The sequence below is a fragment of the Haemaphysalis longicornis genome, unplaced genomic scaffold (assembly GCF_048455015.1).
Source record: "Haemaphysalis longicornis isolate Haplotype H1 unplaced genomic scaffold, Haemaphysalis longicornis Haplotype H1 scaffold_10, whole genome shotgun sequence".
NCBI classification, from domain to species: domain Eukaryota; kingdom Metazoa; phylum Arthropoda; class Arachnida; order Ixodida; family Ixodidae; genus Haemaphysalis; species Haemaphysalis longicornis.
The window spans coordinates 148,065,799-148,090,203 of NW_027526204.1; the positions used below are offsets into that span (position 1 = coordinate 148,065,799).

Consider the following 24,405-nt stretch of genomic DNA (forward strand, 5'->3'; position numbering starts at 1 on the left):
CTTGCACGAAACAGTACACAAAAGCTGTTTAAACCTGGAAGAGTTCTGTGACGTCTTGCGTGCTTTCCGAATATGTTCTCAGCTAGAAATCGCTTTTAGTTGGGCGAAGTAATATTTCGAAAATTAATCATGGTTGAAAAAAAAATGTGCGCGAAAAATAAGCATAAATATTCCGTCACATTTTATTTGCTGCATTGAGAAAACTAGAAGTAAAAACGATTTTAAGCATTGATTGGAATAAACCCACCTTTACAATGCATTCATGACAGGAGCGCCTAAATAGAAAGTGTATGTTCGTCCTTCCCTGATAAAAAAAGACCCACTCCTCAATTATTATTGCTGCCTAGATGCGAGCGTGTGCATGTGCGGCAACAATTGCGAATGGAGGCAGTTTTGTGATCTTTTAAATTTGGTGGCACGGGACGAAATATCCGAAAAACTAGGGCTATATGCGCTTTTGCACAACATTGGGCGCAAAGATAGAAGCAATAAGAACCCGGAACTGATACCTGTGCCAAACAGGGCGTGCTTTCTGGGACCTATGGTAGGATTAAATATGAAGCGAAAATGAATGAACGTGCCCCGTCGATAAATTCTCACGTCACCGAAACATGGTACCTGACCTCGACTTGATCAAATATGTATGATTAAATTGATCTCGGGATGTCACAAAGACCCTGTAGGACGCAGAAAACACGTTCGCCAAAAAAACTATCTACACAGCTACAGCAATCTTCTCGGGTTATTCAATCGCGGCGACATCTGTAAAGTCGCCATTAGCAACCTAATTGAGCTTCTTTGGACCCTTTGGGCAGTCCCGTTCAGTTGCCCTGACTGGGCGTACCCTCGCGGTGGCGTCTGCATTAAACTGTGGGCGTGTGAGTGGCCTCGAAGTGTCCTGTCTTGCCTCGGAACTCTTATGGGCTTTCTTACGCCCTTCTTCACGGGAACACAATTGCTGCATATATTTCTTCTTCAGCCACTGTTCCGCCAATGACTTGGGCATTTTGCAAAGGGTCTTAGAGTTGCCTTGGTTGCAAGTGAGCCTTAACATCAAATTTAAAAACCTGAACTCCTATTTCTTATGCATTCAGCCAAATTCGCCTCACGCCTTTCTTCACTACAGCACAATTGCTGCATATATTTCTTCTAAAACCACTGTTCCGCCAATGATTTGGCCATTTTGCAAAGGGTCTAAGAAGTTGCCTTGGTTCCAAGTGAGCCTTAACATCAAATTTAAAAACCTCATCTCCTCTTATGCATTTAGCGAAATTCCCCCCACGCCCTTTTTCACTAGATACCATTGCGGCACATATTTCCTGTACAACCACTGGTCCGCCAAATATTTCCCCATTTTGCAAAGGGTCTAAGAAGTTGCCTTTGTTGCAAGAGAACCTTAACATCAAATTTAAAAACCTGAACTCCTATTTCTTATTCAGGAATAAACTCATTTTCTCTGTCACGAATCATTGACAAAAGTACCAAGTTTAACCACGTGGCCGCCAAGCGGTCACGTGGTTAAACAGGCATTCGTAAAGGAGGCTTGGTAGTGAAGACCATTTCTTCGTATACAAGCCAGTCGCCTGAAAAAAATGCGAGAGAAATATATCTCCCCTTTGGCTTTTTTTCCTCTGCTGCACCTTTCCATTATTTGCCTGCGAACTATCTGCTCAAATGAAACATTTAACAGAAGAGCTTCTATGGAAATATCTGGAGTGTCCTGCAGATCAATACGGTGTACTTTCATTGAATTGGGAGCACGTAAGCTTCGGTACTTCGGTACTCGTTTTTCAGCTTCAGCAGCTTTCCAGTTTTTTTTTAGTTTTATAGGTAGCGCCCTGCCGTTAGCTTCCGAAATTTCAGAATGTGCACGTTTATTGTCAGGGCATCGCTAATGTTTCGCATTCTTAATTGCATACAGCAAAACTTTTTAAACGAACGTGGAAAGAAGACACATGCTTAATTCATTTGAAACGATCTCATTTTAAAAGCACCAGTGTAAAGGTTCCCTTTACGTGTATTCCCACCGTGTGTGGGATCTGGGAATTTTTATCACGAAATGGTCACTCGGCTCCAGGCAGAATTTTCAGTGTACATTAAGTACGTCACGGCGCATCGATCATTACCTCCTCAGTAACGGGAAATGACATGCTCCTCACTGACCTCATGACGCTGAATTATAAGAGGAGTCATGACCACGCTCACGAGTCAGTGGCGGTCATCCCGCTTCACACTAACCGGGAATGGAACTACTGCGAATGCACGATACTAGCTACGACGCAGATAGCGGCTGAGCAATCCTGAGCAGTCTGACCAATCTTGTCCTGCCCAATCTTAACCTACTCACGTTGCAGCAGTTGGAATAAATTATAATCCAGCTTTTAATACAAGGAAGTGGTGAGCTAAAGATATTGTGAACACCCACGCAAGCGGGACTGTGGTATCGTAGCCTTTCCTGATGGTCGACTTGATGGGCAACACGGGAATGCGAACGGGGGTTTGCCCACCCGACAGGGACGTACCAAAAGATTACGAAACAATATAAGCTGGAATGTAGACGTTATCTACTCATGCATAAATGGCCCACTAAATAGGAAGAAACAACGTTCCGCCTCCTCCTACGAATGACGACGTTCTCGTTCCAGATCGAATGGACATCTTCTCGCTTTCGACATTTACTTCTCCGCTCGACCGCTTCTGCAAGGAGACTGGCACACTCGATCACGTCATATGGGCGTGTGCAGACAACCCCGCCTAGAGCCAATACATATCCCCTCCCGCGAGTGGTGGGAGAGAGTGCTGTCACGCACCGACCTGGAAAACTAGCTTCGGGTGCCGAGTACGGCGTTCGCAGCGGGGTAAATAATCTCGGAAAGCTCTAGACCATGTACCCTAACCTTAAGTTATAATTACCATAAACGCCTGTTCTCGCTTCCACTCGTCCTCATTTCACTCGAGAGGAGAACAAGGACAGAGTCAGGCTCATGTTCATAATGAGAAATGTTTGTGGGTATCCACCAGTATTATACATTCCGCTCTACACAACAAAAAGACCTAAAGTATTGATTTATACTCTTCCAACGGTGTCATAAGTAGTTATGAACAGAAAGTGGGAAGAAGGTTTATGTTCTTTAGCCACACCTTCGTATGTATATCACAGAGAAGCCTGGGAATCAAAGAGGCCTGGGGAACTCACACCTGTCAGAAGGATTGCATCAGCCCACCCTCCGTCGCTTTTACTGGGAAAGAAATTGACTATCTTGGTAGCTAGGAGAAATTGTGAGGGCGCTCTGATATAAACTGTGCCGGCTGCTGCATATTTTAGTTCTGATTTTTAGATTTAATTTTTAATTATTTTTATTACTTTTATTTATTTATTTATTTATTTATTTATCATGGTACCCACAGCGCCATATTGGCACTACAGTGGGGGGGAAGAAGTACATATATATCATATAGAAAGAAAGCAGTTCATACTGAACACATGAAAATAACAAGTACAGTTCAAAACAAATCGCTGACACATACCAAAAGCAAGAACCGTTAATGTATGCTCAACAACGACAACAAAGAAGATAAGAAAAACATAATCGTACATGTGCGAAGCAAAACATGGTTCTGGTGGCGCAAGAAGGAAAGCACTGAAAGGAAATGAAAACGCAAATGCGAAAATGCAAATCACACGACTGAAGCAAATGCATCACTTGAAGACAGCGATACGACATTGCTATTGTTATTGCTTTTGCATTTGCCATTTCTAGATTATTATGTCACATGTTTTCTGTATTTTTATAATTATTGCTTATTCGCGACAATAAACATCAGTTATTAGTCATCGCCGTGTTTGTGTGATCCTCCTATCGTCCTGTTCCGGCGCTGTTTGTAACTCTGGTATGTCAACAAGCTTGCTACTACTTGAAGTGCCTCACACGTGAAACTTGGCGGAGTAAAACAAGGGACCAAAATACGCGTGGTAACGCATCCGCGCACCAAAAAAATTGTTACTTGTTCATTCACAGCTGGTGGCCCGGGACAGCGTGTTTGCTCAGTCACTACCACGCGGGTCCCTTATTAAACGCTTGGACACGGTGCGCCGCTCTCCTGCCTGACCCCGTCGCCTGGCCGTGTCAAGTGGTACGGAGGGAGTCCTCTGCTCCAGAACACGAGTGGCGCAAAATTGGACTCGGATATGTCGCCTACACCGTAGGTCAACATCCGGTACTCCTACCACGCACTACAGACAGCAGAAACTGCTCAAGTAGCCGCAGCAGACGAAAAAAAAAAAAAAGAAAAAAAGAAGCCTCTCCCGCAAAGGCGGAAGTGCTTCATAAGGGGTGGGTTTTTTTCGAAACACGTGCTTTATTATTTCATGCGCTGGAATTTATTTCTGAGGCGAGTGGATTCGACTACAAATTAGCAGTTCCGAAAATTCCGTAAATAACTGGAAAATGCAACAACGTTAAATAGAAGATGTTCTGCGGTCTACTGCACTCTGCGTCAGGTAGACAGTTGACAGGCGCACCAAATACGTTTATTAAATATAAACTCCCAAGAAATAATTTAGCATATACAAAACTAAGCACATCAAGGTAGCAGCTTATGCAAAACAACATATTTATTACTTTCACGTTATGGAAGCATTTTTTTGAGATAACAGTATTTCCATAGCGCAAAAGCGGAATTCTACCTATTGCAGACTTCCAAAAGCTACCTGGTAAAGTGTGCAACACCCAATATCTATAGATAAGCGTTTCAAACAACACAAAAAAACACTTGAAGAGTTTCATGAAATTTCGGGGAAGCACTTTGTTTATTCGTATTGTGGAACTGTGTAATAAAGTATACAGGACCACAAGAGGTAGAAATGTTAACGTCAAGCCGGCTTGCTTTTATATTAGCCACTGGCCCATGACCAGCGCTGTATGCTCTGCGCTTGTTTGCGTGAAGTGATACTGATAATTTTTTTGTGGTCGTTCTAAGCACAAGCGCCCCATCATTGTTCTGGCTTGGGAGAGCAGGTCCCCAGACGTGTTACAAAAAAACCTTAGGAATATATTTACGTCACTTAAAAACACAGTAGACGAGGTCACCGAAGTGTATGAGACCAACAGGGCTGCGACATCATCTCGAAGAAATAGCACAAGGGATACGTTTTTGCCGAAAGTGTGAGGTTGTTTCTTTAACGCACCGTAGAGGCACCGTTATTGAACGTTGTGGCCGCAAGGTGCACAAAACTGCTCGGATACAGGCAACGGGAGTGCGCCACCGCCATAGACGAGGAAGCGCGGAATGAATGTTGAAACTGGAAGATCGACGAAATGCGTTTCTTCCATTCGCTTGAATTCCTTATGCGTAAGTCGATTGTACGAATCATTTTCCACTTCACGATATGATATTTCACCTATACTTTGCGATATTTAGAGGACAGATAACTAAAGCTTGCACTACGTTATTAAAAGGAAGCCAATTACTCTGAGGGTCAGTTATTCTTTGGAACAACTTATCCGCTTCTTAGCGGGTTTAAATAATGTTACTGCGTATATGCGCTCCGCAGTGACATGTCTTGCTTTTCAGGATGAATTTACTGTTCTGTAACGTGAAAATACCTGCTACGTGCGCTAAGTTCAACAGACACCAAGATATTAACCCTACCCTAAACTGCTCTTTTTTTTTTCAGACTAAGCAGTAGCCAAGAATACGCTTGAACGTAAACACCTTCGCACCGATTCCAACACCCTTAAGTTATAGGTGTATTGTTTTGTGGACAATTAAATATAAGTTGAAATCACTGCGGTGGAAATTTTAGCGATCTTACAGTTACACTACAGTCGTGTTCCCAGATTTAAAAAAAGCATAGAAACGGCATAGAGTTCCGACACATGGCGCCCGAAGACCCCCCTTGCATAAGGGCAAGGGAGAGCGAGACATTTGTGCTGTAGGATTCAAGAACACCGGTTTTAAGAAAGATAAGGACCGCAGAAAAGTTTCCACAAAGTAGAGTTTATGCGAAGAGTTTCAAAGCTAAAAGAACTGGTTCCGCATCATAAAGCTGCAACGTGGAGTAACATCCTATACCGTTCTTCAAACCTGCAAAACATTAGGACTGGGATTAAGCCGTTGCGGGGATAAATAAATAACACTGGCTACCTTACGTCAATCGAACGAGCCATGCTTGCTCTAGCCAAACACGACGCAGCAGTGACTGGCGCGTAGCCACGGTCGTGCTATCGTCTGGCAAACTCGTAAACAGCGGTGCACTACCCTATGATGCAATGCGTCGACGCGAAGTCAGGCCTCGATGCTTTCGAAACATTCAAAGTGACCTGGCCGGGTGGGAACGTCCTAGCTGCTCGCAATAAAAACCTGATTTCTGGCATTCTCCGGAGTACTTCACGCACGCACGCGCGAACACATAAACATACACGCACACATGAACGTATACATACACGCATGCATGGGAAAATACACACACATATACGTGTACGTACGGAATGAAGGGCTCGTTAAAGGGACATACAAGGAAAGGCACTGTAGTAAAAAAACGAATAAGGATGTGAGAAGTAGGTATTAAATTTTTCATTTGGAAATGCATATACTTTCTGAAATATTTTAAACACGAAAAGAAAGCGTTGAAAAACGGTCTCTCCTGGGTTACCCGAACCCATGACCTTCAGAAAATATGCATCCGATGCCGTGCTCACATACATACGTGCTATCGGCGTCAAATGAAACGCGAACACGAAAATATGAACCAGAACGTGCAAAATGGAAAAAAAAAAATACTGTTCGTAGAGTTCATGTAATGGTTTGCTACTGGTATCTTTGGAAATCCACTTTTATTAACTTTGTTTTTGTAACTAAGCTATGCGTCATTTTAGCTTGCATGGAAAGAAATAGCGCTATTTGTGTGTTCAGGTTCATATTATTGTGTTCGCGTTTCATTTGACGCCGATACTACGTACCATCGAGAGCAAAAATTTACGAACCATTGAGGCAACAATATTGGGTTTTTTGTCGGTCGCACGGCATCCCGGGGTATTATGTGTGGTACTTATGGCACACTTCAGTAATTATAGACATCAAACATTTAGACCACAGTTAGTGGGCTGCTAAACTAAATGAAATATTAGAAACTTGCCATTTTTTGCGGTCCGCAAACTTTCGAGAATGACTGTACATATATATACATGCGTATGACGTATGTACGTACACACACAGGTTCATACACGGACATATACATAGATACACCCAAATACATACATGCATGAATCAATACTTACGTACGTGCATACATACGTGCATAGATAAATACTCACATACATATGTACTATCGTGATAAAGTGAAATACAAACAACGGGGCGCGTGGCTTTCCGTACATGCCACGCATCGTCATGGCGGGCCGCGTATGCGCAGTGCGAACAAGTTGCGAGAGTTTATGTCCAACATTGATGTGGAAAGTTTGTGGAAACCGAGTCGTTCGGTGTGTAAGCGTTTTGGTTTGTCTTCCCACCGCGTTAGGCGCCCGCTCACGCGACCGTTATCTAACTTTGTTGCTGCGATCAGTGGAAGCGACAGACGCAGCTACATTCTTTTATTTTTTATTTCGTGCTGAGCGTCCAACGGGTGATAGAAATACGATGGTCTTTCTATATCAAAGTTGGTCACGAGCTCTCGTAACTTGTTTGCGCTGCGGATACGCGGCACGCCGCCAGGATGCGCGGCATGTACTCAAAGCCACGCGCTCCGTTGTTCGCATTTCAATTTATCACGATAGGACGTACATACAGGTGGCCGCAAACTACAATGGACCAAGCCAGCGGTTCGCGAAAAATATTGGCGGTACACTTTGTGGCCCAGCGCCTGCTGTCGAAATAGGCATGCGCGCGTGCGCCTACTTCGCCAGTATATGCATATAAACTTTCTTCGACTCGGCCGCGGCAATGCTTCCGTCAAATGTAACATGTAGTGGCACCTATACACGGCGGGGCGAGTACACAGCGCGATTCTCGTCAGCGGCTGACATTGAGTGCATCAATACAGCCGCCTTATTCAGCTTTGCGATACCACGTTCGCCAGGTGCTTTGCTTGTCGTAACTTTATCGACTGCAAAGCAAACTGGCGTTTCAGCAAGCCGACGATAAAGATTAAGATATGCTTGAACCCTTGCTTGAAATTTTGCGCGAACAGGGCGCCAAGTATTACGTAACGCTTTATCGTACGCTTGCTCTTACGCCAATCTGCTTTGGAGCCAGTAAAATAGCAGTAAACGGGCTCCTCCGCACAGACATCTATTGCGAGGCAGAACGCGAATCGTAGCACGCATAAAGCACATGCCACAGGCTCGCTTGAAGTGTTGCACAAGGTGCCACCTGGTGTCACATTCGAGAAAACGGTGCGGCTGCTGCCGACATCAACAAATATCATACGCCTTGACTAACGCGAAAGATACATGTGCGCTCAGCAGTGTCGGCAGTAGGCACCGGTCCTGAAGGTGTTGCGTCAATAGTTTTCGCGCAGTGCTCCTTTCCTTCGTTTAACTTTGCGGCCGTTTGTAAATACGTACGTATTTACATACCTACATCCGAGCATGCATACTTACAAGTACAGACGTGTCTAGGAATATGTGTGCATATTCAGCAATCATCCGTGTTATAGTTTGTTATTATCAATTTGGGTAATATAGGGTAGCCGGAAAGCTTCTAGTGGGAATAATTTGAAAAAAAAAATTGACAAAAAAGGTGAGTGTCGTAGGTTCACATAAGGAAGAAATCGCATTTGCCGTTCTCTCATATTTTAGGCCGCCAAGCGCATTGTGATCATGTTTTTTATATTTACCGTTTTGTTACTGTAAGCATAAAGTACATTTTACTACAAAGACACGTCACAGTTCACGCCTTTTATTGGCTGTTGATAGATGCTGTTGCTTTAAGGCCATGTCAAACTTGTGCTTTTTGGGGGGATTCCGGAAAAAATTTTGTACATTTTCTCGATTTTCTCTAACGCAGGAGCTGTGAAGCACTTGGACCCGACTGCAGCAATGCGTAGGATGCGACGGTAATTTGACAGGATGGATGACCTGGACCCCTTACCGCTCAATGAAACTGGCACCCAGGGAAACACCACGTCGTGCGTCAATGAACTGTGCGTGTCCGAGGCCGAGTACCTGGACCTTCTGGAAGAGTACATATTCCCGTCATCGTACGAGTGGGGCCTCATTGGCCTTCACGTGGCAGTGTTTGTGGTCGGCTTGGTGGGCAACTGCCTCGTCTGCATCGCCGTGTATCGGAACCAGACTATGCGCACGGTGACAAACTACTTCATTGTGAACCTTGCCGTGGCGGACTTCCTGGTCATCTTGGTCTGTCTGCCCCCCACCGTGCTCTGGGACGTCACCGAGACATGGTTCTTCGGCGCAGCGCTCTGCAAGATTGTCCTCTACCTACAGGTAACATAAAAGTGAGATAAAATGAAGCGTGTGTGCTCAGACTACGAAAGAAGTACGCTGGTATTTTAAGATTTGCAAATAACAAACGAAAACATGCCTGCGGATTAGCGCTTTGCGCATAGTAAGGTGGCTGCGCTTTATTAATAGGGGCAAGATTTGCTGCCGCATTACTCAAGCACACCAAAGTCTAGTAATCTGTGGGTTCGTTTCCTTTGCTTGCTTTCGGCTTTCTGTTTCTGCCCAGTGTACGTCCTCAGTTGTCTTACCGCGGTCATAGCTAAAAGAAAGGAGCAGAAGGCAAAAAAGACAGCGGGTGAATCGGCCTTTTGTGAAAACGCAACACAGGTGTAAACCTGTTTTGTTACACTTTAAAATAAAATCTGCTCTGGCGGTAAACACTCCATTGAAGTGTCTATGCGCTGAACATCACATTCTTGAGATGTTGACTACTCCTACCCCTGCCGTTGGTATTTGTGTGAAACCAATGGATGTTTTAATTTGAAAGACGGCCGTTGGCACTGGGATTGCAGTGACCTGCACAAGGAAGACTGCTCAGGATCAGTTATTCTTCAGAAATAACAAAAGCCATTTTACAGCACAATACACGTGGATCTCTGCAGGTGGGGATGTTTAGGTAATACCTAGCAAATTCCCCTCAAAACAATATTTTGTATTCCTATCAAATTTGTACATAGCAGGTGTTCTTCACATTATGAATGTATATGACCCCAATGTTGCTATAGCAAGGATTGCGCAAGTACACAGCCAAGTACCAATGAAACTTCAAAAGTATCAGTTCCCTACGAAGCGCATATTCGCTGGTTGCTGTTCAAATGGTCTTACTTCCAAGCGTACACCTGCTCAGGAGGCGTGCGAAAACCAATGTCGATTACTCATACATAAGGCACAACTGTAGCTGAGTCCGCGGAGAAAGCAGATAATAAGATTACAATGTTGACAATAGGTTTGCGCTCAGACAAGTACAGTGGCGAGCACACCGCAAAAGGATCCGTTTCGTATGAAGGGAATTTCTTTGGTTGCTGAATAAAAAGCCGCCACTGAAAATGTGTCTCTTTTTATGCAGTGCGTGTCCGTATCAGTGTCGGTGTTGACACTGACGTTCATCTCATTGGACCGGTGGCGAGCCATTTGCCGGCCACTTCGGTCGCAAGGCTCTCCAGGAGCTCGCGTTGCTATCGGAACCATCTGGTTCGTGTCGTGCCTTGTCATGTTGCCGGAGCTTGTGGTCTTGGACACACGACGAGGACCTGTGGCAGGTGAGCATGGTTTGACAGTTACACTGGTTACACCGTTCTATGTTCTTGGTACGTGCGTGTTGCTCGTGTTGTTGGTATTAAGCAAGTCCATAACATCAGTGTTACAATGAGCAAGGCGACCAATAAGAGTGAGCGAAGGGCCGGGGTTTAATAGAGGAAAAGTAAAATATTAGGATTTCGAAATGTGTTTTCTTTGATTTATAATGCTAACAAAAATGGTTGAGTATAACTGGTTTGTAATAAAAACAGGGAGTAAATAATCAAAATCAGTCAGTGTACTTTAAACGTAAAACATTTAGCAGTCGTTAGAAAAAAGCGTACAAATCAAACGTTGTTGCCAGTAAATTGAGGATTAACGTCGCAATTAATATCGTTTCCTCTCCAAGTTTTTTCACTTATGATTCGTCATTTAGAACCCAAGGTGGATTTGAAATATCAGCGATGTCCCCATCTGAAATAAGTGGACACGAAATATACATACTATATGCACAACATGAATAAAACGTGCACTAACCGCAGATGAGCAAAGTTTGATTCACAGGGCCTTTTTATAGTCCATTGAACATCATTGGACAAAGGTTCTGCATATAGCTGAGCCAAAGGCGCATATGCTTTCATCGCCAGGATGCCAGAAGAACCTCAAGATAATGTTGCCGCCTTGATATATATTCGTTGTCGTCTTTTGCCATGGGCCCAACCGTTAATGGAGAACTGACCTTTATAGCTTGCACAGTCTCACAAACGTGCCTTGCGTGAGTATCTTTGGGGCCTAAGAGGACGCTGGTAGGAGAACATCACACATAAAAGTCGCTACCATTCTTCATTTGAACGTAACCATATTCTACAGCTTTTTGTACCCTAAATGCCATGCCATTATTTGAGTACGAGCTGTTCTCCGCTTGCAAAAATAACAAGAAAGTTGCAGCTGGCCTGCCCGCTTTCAGATAAATGTTGCAGGAAACACAGAGGAAAACACGCTAGCCCGCAATTTGGATTTCGCGCAAATGGCATGTCGTTCAATGCGCACATTGTTGCGGAAGCTTCGGACAATACGAAAATTCATTACGTGTCTTGGTCGAATTTGCTATGTAGTGCACTCTAAACGTATGTGTGCATATAAGAAAAATCGTTACGGGAGAAAACGTCGCTCCTTTGACTGGCGCCCGTGAAATACCCTCTTTAATGCATCCCCACACGCTTGCAACGCTTTATCTCTAGCAAAGTGGTGAAGTCTTTCACTAAGTGTTTCCTGGTAGAAGAAATCAGCGAAACAAATGGAAACGAAAACATAGCTCGAGCAAAGTTACGTCTTTAATGTCTTGGTTGTGAACAGCTCGCTGTATAAAAAAAGAGTACAGCAAAACTGCGTGTTATTTTTATTGCGTAAGCAATAGATGGGGCATCCCGGTAAAACTTCCCATCGAGAGCGTTGGCGCGTCAATGACGCGAGCGACAGAAGAGAGCAGAATTAGAGAGGGGAAAGAACGTTTGGAGAGAGCTGCCTTCGAGAAAGAGAGAGCTGCTTTCGTAACACTGGCGACATTGCCATGGCGACGTCAAGTCGAAGTGAGGCTCGCCCTGTACCTCGGAGCAAGGCGGCAAAACGGGACGTCAAAGCTAGGCGTGCGAATCAGGTTCGCCTAAAATTCGCGAGAGGCGGACTAGTTCTTACGCCCTCTTACAAACCCAGAAGTGGAGTTTCACGTGATTTTTTGTTGCAGTATTACACCAAATGAAAATGTTACAAACAACACGCATTCTGTATGTGTGGCAAATGTTTTTTGTTGAGGACCCGCTTTTCGCCCTAAATTCTGGTAAAATAGGGAGACAAAAAAATTCACAGCATGTCCACGGGGTGAATGATGATGAGTGGGCGAAGCTCCTGAGGGGAAATCATCGGTAAAACCGTGACTCTTCAGTGAAAGTTCGCCCACTACATCTGTGTCCGAACGTAACGTCTGGAAAGTCTCGCTTAAACCGCGCGTCGGCACCTTGGGGCTGAGCTCGCCTGATGCGTTTTGCAGACGCCTCACGAGCTCTCACTGCATCGGGGTCTGCCTGCCGATACGCGCGCTTTCTCGCCGCTTCCCGTTCTCTGACGTTTTGGAGATCCTCTTCGCGCCGCAGCCGTGCCGCTTCGCGTACGGCAGGGTCCTCGCGCCGTTGCCGTGACGCTTGGGCCTCTCGTTCTCGAACGCTGGGATCTTGGCGGCGTCGTCGCGCAGCCAGACGACACGCTTCGGCCTCCCGCTCTCGTACGGCAGGATCTTGGCGGCGGCGTCGCGCAGCTTCACGGAGCGCTTCTGCCTCGCGGGCTCGCACATCTGCAGCCTTATCCATCGGGCGACTCCGAGCGCGCGCCAACAGCGAACGGATTTTATTACAACGCTCCCCGCCATCTAGTAAACAATCCAAGAACTAAACTAGAGGTAGCCACGCCATCTAGTAAACAATCCAAGCGCATCTTTTCATCATATACAAGTACCGCCATCTAGTAAATAATCCAAGAACTAAACTAGAGGTAGCCACGCCATCTAGTAAACAATCCAAGAACTAAACTAGAGGTGGCTACATACATACGTCGAGGATGGACAGACCCACGCCCTAAGGAGCTTCGCCCCTAAAATAAAAGTGCCCCCCTTAAGAGAAAGATGGCGGAAACACGCAGCTTTATCAAATGCACTGTGAGTAAAAATCAAAGTCCTAAAGCTAAACAGCCTCGACCATGACCGAATGGCGCATCTGGACAGACGTCGGCTTTATAACGCGAGGGACACAGTTTGTATTCCAACAGCGGGAATCGTTTTATTAAAGCGAAGCTTTAGTGTCCCACTGATGCCGTTGTACGCCAACACGCCCGGCAGGAAAGCCAATTTTTTCTGCCGAGGATGACGAATGATCGTGGGTGAAGCGAAAGAAAAAAACGCTTCCCGAGGCTGGAATCGAACCGGTATCCCTCGCGTTATGAAGCCATCGTCTGTCCGGTTTACTATGTCGACATGGTCGAACCGGTTTGGACAAACTGAGGCGACAACAAAAGAATACGTCACGAGAAGAATAGCGTTGCTTTGCGTCCCGTGGGGCTGGTAGCCACAAGACGTTAGGTTTAACTTTGCCTTTTGAATTTTAGGACGTTACGTCTAACGTTGCATCTTGGGGTTTAATACTTCAGAGTGGTACACAATCACAATATTGCTCACTGAACGCCAAACAGCAGGTAACGATTGGTGCCGTAAACCGCAATCCCAAATGTTAGGCCTACGTGAATGCATGAGAGTTGCTGTGAGACTCTACAAAATTGGTGCATATTTCCAGAGAAGCAAATACTCGCAGTGTGGGATTGGCCAACCAAAGAATCCATAACGAGAGAGCTTGGCGTTCAACAACCGTCTTCGTTAGATGGATAGTTGCATGATCTTCTATTGATAAGCTTGAGGTGCCTTTGCGGCAACGCATTGTTTAAGTTGGCTTTCCTGCAGTGCGTTTTAGCGAAACGACAGCATAGGTGAGGCACAGAAACGTTTGCGTAAATTTTATTTGCTAGAACTTTTCGAGCAAGCTCGAAGATGACCTTCACCCAAGGGTTGACATGGTGCTGTTTGCGACTGCAGGGACGCTGTACCTCACCGACTGCGCCTACACGTGGCCAGCGGGCTACACGTCGGTGTACCAGCTGTGCCTGGTGGTGCTCCTGTATGTGGTCCCCTGCGCGCTCATGTCGGCCGCGTACTACCAGATGGCACGGGTCCTGTGGCGTATGCCTGCGCTCCACGAGGCCGGCTCCCTGACGGGCTCCCAGCCGCCTCCGCAAACACTGGCCCGGCGAAAAGCTGCGAAAATGCTGATTGCCGTAGTCAGCCTCTTCGGACTCTGCTACCTTCCCGTGCACACGCTCAACCTACTCAGGTGGGCAAACTGGACGGCCCGCATGACATCTAGCCTGTTTATTTTTGCACTTGTCTGTGATTTTTAGCTGAGTCACCGAGCGTTCCACACATCCACTAAAAGAAGCTTCTGTGCAGGACAGGTCACCGCGTTGTGCTGGCGAAATTCGAAATGGCGGTAATGGCAGTTTACTGTAGCAAATAGTTGCGACGTAAGAGAAGCCGTGGAAGTCAAGAGTTTGCGATGTAATTATTAATAGACTGCTAGCTGTCTCACGCTGTCGGGAGTGCGCAGGTGCAAAATGTCTTGCTTTCACACGAAACAATTTTCTAAACAGACGAGAATTACGAACTTCTTAGCGCACACATGAACAAGGAGGCAAAAACCATACGACAAGCTTCTGGTACAGTTACGCAGGGCGGGGGTTGTTGTGTTTTTACGTATTTATTAACAAACACAAATTCGATGCTAAACTAAGCTATCTCGATTATCGCTAACGAGCAATCTGCCCTCTTCACAAACTGAACCAACCTCAATTTGGCACCCCTATTTAACAATATGCAACCGTTGCTTTATGGCTAATGCATGATTAAGAAGTAGCTATTGTATATATTCTAATTCCACAATTTCATCTCGTACCGGGGAAACGCGAGTCAGGGATAAGAACAATAAGTATAAGCACTCATAAATTCCGTGCAATTACGGAATTTATGAGTGCTTATCTTACTTATAAGATAAGCACTCCTAGTTATAGGTGGCTTTGCATTTTGAATGATCTCAAAGAAGTCAAGTGTGGCAAACCCTAGTTATGTTGTTTTTAAGTCGAAGGTTTGTACGTCTCACTAATGGGGTATATTGCATCGAAAACGCACTGTATGAAAGCGAACTTTCTCTGAGAATAATGATGATTGTCAGGGAAGTGAGAAAAAAAAGTCTCCGTAGTCAGAATGGAACCTTGGTTCCTCTCCTTATGAAGCCGACGCCTGTCCGACTGCACCATTCTGACACGGTAGAAGCAGTTTTATTTGGAGAGGGGTGCATGGACGTACGAAATGAGACATAAAATTCATGCTCCCTTCCGTTTAACGATGACAATGGTTGAACGCGAAGCACTCTTCGAGCGAAATAAAATGGCGTAAGTCAAAGCCGCTGCGATCAAAAAATAAGCTCAACGTGTCAAAATCTAAACCATTTGCGAGTCAAAGAGCAAACTCAGACGAAAACCAAGGAGTCCCTCACAACAAAGCTTCCCGTTCAAATATTGTCGTCGTTAAACAGAGGGATAAATAATTTTTCCGAGAAATAGAACTGAAAAAATTCAGGAAAGCTTGCACTCACGAGCAAGACGGGAAAGCCGAAGCTGTTGCAGGTGATGACTGACGCACACAATGTTGTGTTTTGTTATCGTTGTGGGGTTGTGGTTGACGTCGGTGGCATGGCAGTTCAACCACCTCGTGTTGAGAAAGGCCATAGTGATCACGCAGTTTTGGTCGACGTGTCTGTAGGCCACTCTACGAGCGCGACTTATCGTCTCTAACCAATGCTTTACACGCCGAGCCTCTCGTAGCGTGGCCGTGCAGGTTTCCTCTGCCGTGCGAACTATCTTTGACCGGCCATGTGGAGTTAATGATAACCAACACCAGTTTCGACATTTGAGCACTGGCTATTTTATGGTGCATAGCGCGTGCACAGGACGACACGAGGACGAATGAACGAGGGGCGTACGCTATGGCGTGTCTTTCTCCTTTCGAGCAAGCGTACCCATGATGCGGCGAACGCGGGAGCTTTTTGAGGCCAATGTTGGCCAATATCCCTAACTGGGTATGCTTAGCTTGACGAACGTGAGCTCGAGGCACGCGTGTACGAGCGCTCGGCAGTTTCTTGGTAATTTAACTGCGGACCATAGAGTTTTATACTTGTATACACTAGAGGGAAATCTGGCGCTGCATTCGCGGGCCGCCGTGGGCGGCGCCATTGCAGCTAGCGACGTTCCTCGCCTCATTGGCTTAGTTAGCCACATGGCTTCTTTTTTGTCTTGAAGCCAAAAGGGGTAACATTGTTTTTTTGTTCATCTTCAATAAAACGTGTCAATAATCCCTGACAAATAAATCTTTCTGGAGCTTTAATTTTAGAATAACAAAACAAATTTTATTAAGTTTCTGCAGTAATATTGATTCCTTTTTGAAGCCAAAGCCAACTTTTCAGCCTGTTCGGGAGCCATGCCAAGGACAAGTGGAACGGGCCTTCCCGGTACATGACGACACGCTCGCTGAAGCGCGGCTCGCCTAGGCAGTGGCGCCAGATTTTCCTCTAGTATATATTAGTATGAAACTCTATGCTGCGGGCACCATAGACAAATTAGTTTCTGTACAGCTTCGGTGTTAAAAGACGGCAAAGAGGTTCGCGCTCATGCCGCGTGCTTGAAGCAAAAAAAAAGTCAGGAGGGAAATACCTATTGTAGAATTGCGAAATTGTGTGTGGCATACATAGCTGAATAATCGTCATCGCGCTTCGTTCTGAACCAAGCAAAATCAGCCAGAGCACTGAGTGCTGCAGGCTTATTTTGGTAATGTAGTTTCTGGTTAAATTGTTCCTTCCACTTAGCTTTCAAAGCTTAGTGCCTGGGCAGGTACTTTTGAAACATATTTTTGGGAAGTATTTTGGCAAAAAAAGCGATTTGAAGAATTGAAAGTGTTCTCAGCTTGGGATGCAAAAGCTCTCCTTTATCTTTGCAGTGCTGAATCAGCAGGGTGCACAGTGATAGTGTCTTTCTACAATTTCTGTCGCCCTTAGACTGCTTAAATCCGGAGGTACCAGCGGTAATGACATTTAATCATACTAATGTGATCAATGTACCTAAGGCAATCAAGCGGTTCCTAGTGGAGCGTTACTATCTTGATTACACTTGGCACCAGGAATACTTGACTGCTTAACTACCCGTTACCTCACGGCTTGGTGTGCTTAGTAAGTGAATAAATGAAATAAAACAGCCAACCTGGCACCTTTATTTCCCATCCGCAGGTACACCACCGAGCTTCCCCAGACGCCGATGATGAGCGTTGCTTCACTGCTGTCCCACTGGCTATGCTACTTCAACTCGGCCATTAACCCTATTGTCTACAACTTCATGAGCGGTAATATAAGTTGGCTGAATTGCTTCTTGTTGGCGAGCTGCTACGCAATATTAGCACAATGTAAAATTATTACATCGCTGGCTATAACTAACACCCTTACATCATAGCAAAGAAAAGAAAAGAGAACACACTTTGGTGTGTTTTGTCATTTTAACACCCTTAGACCCTAACAAAAACACAAAAATACACATTTTGAAAGAGCGTTTTCTCTTTGTTTACACCTTTGAACATGGTGATTTTGTTCGTGTTTTGTAAGGTTGTAAGGGAGTTATAGACAAAAAGGGTGTAAATTATTTTACCGTGCAGGGCCAGCAGCAAAGAAACTTACGAAAAAAAAAACGTGGAAACTGCTGTGCCTTCTTTCCGAATGCACAAAAGACCTGAGTTTTGATTTTGCTAAAACACGAGCATGAACCAAGTAAATAATCCAAAGAGAACGAAGAAGTGCAACAAAAATTTGCGTATAAATTATTTTTGGTTACTTTGAATTAGAATATAATTTGTAATTAGGAATTTGTGCAGTAAATATATGGCCATCATCGTGTGGTTAACTAGTGCATCATGTAATAACAATAACCGAGCTACTGGCCTTCAGACAGGTGTCTTATACCTGTGCTACACGGAGTTTTAAAGGCCTTCGAAAGCATTGCCTGTCAAAATTTGTTGATGCTCATCTATGGTGCACCTGCAAGCGAGCCGAGTCAACTGTAAGTTGTAAGTTGCAGTGCAGCACACGTACTACTCTTGTAGCCGATAGCGTTGACCTGGAGGCTTTTATTTTAGCGTTAGTGAGGCTATTTGCGGCGTGATACGAAAATATATTCTTGCTCGCATAAGATTTTACCCGCCTTACCTTGCATGCTCCCTCGCGTGTATTTGAGCAGTGTCGATGATTACTGAACCGTCCAACGCATCCGAAGGCTTCATTTTTCTGCAAATACACGCCATAAAAAATTAGGAGCAGTTCTGTTTGCATGTGCGCGGAAGGATGAATGGTAGCGCAAGTTACCAATTGAAGCGCGCCCCGTAAAACCATCTCACTCTTACTACGGTGTGTTGACACCGGACAAATCCGCTTGCCTTGGCTTAGCAGCTTCTCACGTTCATAGGCAAACTCCCGTGCACTCTGACTTGCGCCCTAGCTACAGTGTGACCCATGTGGCTAAACCAGCACCATCTTTGGACTTTACTTTGACGAATGTAGCAACTAATGCGCGTGCTGTGAAAGCTTTGCTGGTCTTGACCAATACATGTCATTTCCGCTCCATTTGCCTCTTTCTCAAGGAAAATTCCGGAAGGAGTACAACAAGTCCTTCCGCTGGCTTCTGAAGCGTGTGCTGCTTTGTGGCTTCGACCGACGGAAGTCCCAGGACACGTCAGAGCTATAGCATACCGCTGGCCGGCTTCGGATCAACTCGAGGCTAGCCAAGTCATACCAAAGTACGCGGCAGCGTTCCACGAGACACTCATCCTGGAAGAGCACATCCGGCGTCACTGTGTGCGAACTGTAGTTACGATGCCTCGTAAAAACCAAAAATGTCAGATTTTACCCCATATCAACCTCCGAATTTCGAACCAGAGGCCAATAACCAGAGAAATCACACGGAAGATGTTTGGCGATACACTTTTGTGGTGAAAAATCTTGGTGAACCAGTCACGCTTTCGCGAATGTGAAATGTTTGTTAGTGAACTCGTCTATTCTGACCGAACTCTTTTGAATGTGTGATATGCCGGGCAACTGGCTGTGTTGTACATAAAAAATACGTAGGCTCTCGTTGTTGATATAATGAACAGCTGCATGTCGTGTTGTAAATGCTTCAATCACAGAGAGGTCCAACTACGTGTTAAGGTGGAATATAACTTGCCCTAAATAAAAAAAAGGAGTGACGCACAATAATAACTAAATCCTGAGAAAACCTCGTCATCTAGCAGCCGAAAACTCAACTTTCAATCCCTTCTGACCTTAAAAATAAAAGCTTTAAAGGTTCACCCAGAAGTTTTCGTATAAGATGCGCAGCCTACGTTTTTAGGGAGAAGTCAGCAGCGGTGATTTGTGTTATTGTTACGCAGCTCAAACTAAGCGATTTGCTTGATTGTTTTTTGAATAGCAGGAAATGGACTTCATTGTAAGTCTTATCATCGGCGAAGTGTTGTTGTTCCGCTCTTTGTTTACACAGGCGTCCTTCTCTTGCGCAGAGAGTAACGCTTGTGATATGTTGTTGTACCTGTAAGTGTCCATACTTGTATAGTGAACAGGTTTGTTCTTCTGCGACTTGGTATATATAGCGCGAATGAAGCATTATTTCTACTGTTGTTAGCTTTTCAAGTTCGCGGTATGAGGTAATGATTCACTAAATAATGAACCACAGCCGCATTATCAAAATATTAGCAGCGGCTTTTTCGGATGGATTTACTTATTAGCGCGAGCGACTCCCCACAAAAAAAGAGAAAGGGATATCCGACTTATTCATGCTAAAATGCTGTATTTGCGTTAGTAGCATGAAAGACGTAGCTAAGAAGTGCACGACACTGAGCCCTGTACACCTGAAAGTTGTTCTTAAAAAGCAATACTATTTGTTAAGGTGCTGAAAATAAAAAAAGTCCTCTTTAAATTATTTCAATAATTCTCGAAGCTGTTTTCTGATTATACCGTAATGGACCTGGAAGTACTGCGTCCAGTACCAAGGCGTTTTGGAAAAACAGAATGGAAAACGTTCACAAGGAAATTTGCACCTTGGTTACTCATAGAGAATGGCATTTAAGGGATGCAGAGCGAACGCGTCATCAAAGGACCATGAGGACAGCCTGCACTATTTCCTGGACAAATGATTGCCTAGTAAAAACGAAATATTTAAAGCCTTACGCAACATGCATTCGGTCAGGCTTGAGAAAATAAAGATGAAAGGGCCGCCACTCCTAAAGACACCTTACCTGAAGAGCATGAAAAATACGTGACTTGACATGTCTTCGTCTGCCTGCACGACATGGCTTTGGCCTTTTGAAATAAACGGTAATGTTAGAGGACTCAAAGCTTTCAACTGCAAATACTAGAAATTTAAATGCGTGATAGCGCATTGTTTTGGCAATTAAAAGCGGCTGAGGTGCACGAACTGCTGATAGTGAAACATCCAGGAGATAAAGACGTGACAGGAATTTTAATGCAGATGTAACATCTTGAGGCTGGGAAAATTAAAATAAATGGTGTGCAATGAGGTCACCATTTTTTGTTAGAATGGTGAGAGTTCGTGTTGCCTCACGCAAATATTTTTGCTGAATATAAGCCTCACAATCAGCTTCCTTATCTGAATCAAGCCCTTCCTGCATTTTTATACAAGGCAAAAGCTCTACCTAGCTTCAACGGTTAAGTAGAGATAACCCTGTTTCCGTTCTGGGCACAGCGCCTCCAGGACTACATTTTTATTGTCCTTACTGACGCACTTACCGATTACGTACTTACGGCCATTCTGGTCTTCTAAAAGATCTGTTCATATCAATTGAGCTGGCCAAAATATTGTTTTCTAAAAGCCTTTATTACACCACAGAAATCAAACAAAAAGGTATGTCAGTAAATTGTGATTTTGTGCGAGATGGTTCATGATAGGAACGTAAAATTGGGCTCCAAACTAAAGGGAGAAAAAAAGCGTCTATCGCGCTGGCTTCGTTTGTCTTCTATTCTGCAATGCTCCGTAGGTTTACTCTGCCTTCCAAGCAAACTTCCACAACTGTTAATCAACCTTTGTCAGTCGGGCAGGCGTACTAGAATTTGCACGCTAGTATCTCAAACAAGGGAGTCACAAGCAAGAGGGAACCGGTGATTGAAACAGCAGCAGTTTTTTGTTGCGGCTAACAGTTGGGACAATTTATAGGCCCACTGTGCCTATCGCAATATATGCACCCCATGTGGCCAACGTTAAGCCATGGTGTTGTCCCAGCCTTCCTTAAGACGCCGATACGAAAAGAGCACCTTGGATATGATTGCGAAATGGGCGCACTTTATTTTAAACGTGCTTCTTCCAAAAGCACAAAGGGAAAAAGTAAAGTGCTTACTCATAATTTAAACTTCATATGCAGAATATTATAATTTCTGCCGAACCCTACAGTCCTTAAAAATATAAAACGGTCTACCGGGCTCCGTATAGTAATGACAACAATAAACTCTGCACTGTTGGCAACTGCAGCTGGTTGATAGTACAATTGTTCCAGAGATACGGGGAAAGGAAGATTCTTTATGTTTTGTTTTATGCGCCAGAATAGGGAGCGAGAAGGGAAGCTGGTAATTAGATTTGCGCCTCGGTGTGACGGATATGTAGGCTGTACATAAACGTTGTATTTATGCAGGCGAAAGCCAGCTGTAAGTGCCAAAGAATAATACTTTTACGACAGTTGTAGCAAGTTTGATGTGTGTTTTCGTATGGGATATAAAGAAATCTATTTGGGAAAGAATTGTTAATATATATGCCGTGAAAATGTCACCTGTGATGTTGTACATTTTAATGGGCAGTTCAGAGACGTCAAGCCTTTTGTGCATATCTGTATCACCTCGCGTCAGCTTGTCGCTTGGTACCACAGTATGTATTTTTCAAAGGAAATGCGTTGGCTGTATGTTTCGAGAAAATTATCACAAAAAGTTCACAAAAGAATGAAAAAATTACGGCTTTTCTGAGGAATGTTTTTAGTACATCTCGACGTTTCTTGAAACACCAAGTTGTATTACAACCTTCATAAGGTGAAGCAGCAGTTATTCTTAATTTTCTGGTTCTGGGTAGCTATCACCACTACCAAAGAGAGAAGACGTAAGCAGGGTACTGTGTTTTTTGACGCTTCAGTGTTCTAGAGATGTTGTGTGAACGTCGTTGACTATGTACATTTTTGAAATACGTCACGCATGCTTTCACCGACCACGAATGCCCGTGAGAATATATAATTGAGGTCAAAATCCGTATTTCCAGCAAAACCCTTCATGATGATAAATTTTTAAAACTTTCACAAAGGTGCAAAGCCTACAGACCCTCCTATTTATTCCTGATGCATTGAACGATTCTTTAAATTGGCAACTAGAACAAAGTCTCCGCAAAGTATCAACAGATTGCATTGAACGATGACTTTATTTTCACACCTAAAGGTCCTTTTGACGTGAGTAGCATACAGAATATTGTTTCCTCAACCCTCCATTAATAAAAACCTCGAGGCCTTTTTTGTATTTTAACTAAATCGCATGTAAAAATTGACCTGACTGTGTTTGTACTGGTAATACGAAGGCACGCTAAAATGCACTGAAAATACGTTTGTCAGGAAAACAAAGCTTCAAAGATGCGTTGCAAAAATACTGCGATAAAAATGACTCTGGGAGGGAGAGTAGGGCATAGCTAAAGATGACGGCGAATATTTGGTAGTTTTCATGGGGCACTAATACAAGGTATTATTTCTAACTTTTAGGTGTGCTGTCTGGAGGAAGCATGCAGAAACTGAATGTTATTTTTTTTTAAATACTTGATTCCTTCGCTATGAAACCATAATGATTTTCAATCGATCTCGACCGTTTTAGATAAGTAAAATGTAGCATGAATCCCACAAATGTGACGTGACAGACACTTTTGATCAACATCCTTGAATTTAATCACACTTTACCATACTTTCCTTTGCGCTTCCAGCTATCAAACCTACCTTCACAAATGTTCCAGAAGAGGCCGCTTGGAGACCATGTCCATTTTACGGGTGAACTATTTTATATTCATTTTTGGGTATTTCAAAACCACGTATAGCCTTTGTGGTGGAATAGACTACTGTCCTGTAATCTCCAGAGTAACAGCAGCCAGAGCAAAGGAATCATTAATGGTGTGTAAAAAATACCCCCCCCCCCTCCTTCGGCTATCTCTGTTAATGAGATGCTACTCCGGTTAACGTCGAATGAACAGCACTAGTTCTAGAACAATGCTCCGCGCCCCAGCAATTGTGTTCTTTTATTGAGCGGTATTATTCCAACAAAATAACGATCGAAAGGTCAAACGATTATTTTCCAAATAAGGTGTTCATAGTTACACACGAAACTAGTGGCCAATGCAGCCGGAGATTGGCTCTTAGGTGTACAAAAAAAAACTCATGTGACATCACTGGTGCTGCTTCGTTCGTAGAGCAAATGACGGAGAATTTGCGAGAATGCGTCCAAAATTGTTAGGTCAAAAGCCTCACATAAGGTAGTAATGAATGCAGTGATTGTTGCTAGATATTTTTTTAAATTGGATATAATTATTGTTCTGGGTATTCACTGCATGTAAAAATCTAGCTCCACAGTTGTCACTCGCGGAGAGAGAAACCTTTGCGTGTCTTCACAAAAATCAGTACCTCACACTGACAGTTGTACATTGCACTGTACTCTTTTTGTGGTTCTTACGTGGACATATGCTATGTAACGCGGTCGGTGGTGGCGTGTCACGTGTTGCTGACGTCATGAACTGCTCTGGCGTCACAGAGCGCCTGAGCCAAGTACTTTGTGTATACCAAAATATGTGACTCACATAAACGCTTTTTCCTTTGTCTCTTGTCCAGTGGCTGCTTCTTTAGGAAATTGCAAACGTATACTAGGAACCCCTATATTTGCGCAAGTTAGAAATCATTTGTAGAAAATTCCCGTGTTCCGCAAGTTCTTGTACCCCGCAGAAATTT

General features: G+C 44.2%; 1 protein-coding gene across 1 annotated transcript in view; it reads left to right on the plus strand.

Annotated features, from left to right (window-relative positions):
- Nucleotides 1–24,283, plus strand: part of LOC144159603 (orexin receptor type 2-like) — a 100,697-nt gene extending 76,414 nt beyond the window's left edge. Inside the window, exons 2-6 of the mRNA XM_077691191.1 lie at nucleotides 9,007–9,446; nucleotides 10,531–10,723; nucleotides 14,335–14,629; nucleotides 17,630–17,742; nucleotides 19,027–24,283. Coding sequence (XP_077547317.1) covers nucleotides 9,069–9,446; nucleotides 10,531–10,723; nucleotides 14,335–14,629; nucleotides 17,630–17,742; nucleotides 19,027–19,130 — 1,083 coding nt within the window. The 5' untranslated portion in view covers nucleotides 9,007–9,068 and the 3' untranslated portion in view covers nucleotides 19,131–24,283. The remainder of the gene's footprint in view (nucleotides 1–9,006; nucleotides 9,447–10,530; nucleotides 10,724–14,334; nucleotides 14,630–17,629; nucleotides 17,743–19,026) is intronic.
- Nucleotides 24,284–24,405: the final 122 nt, after the last annotated feature.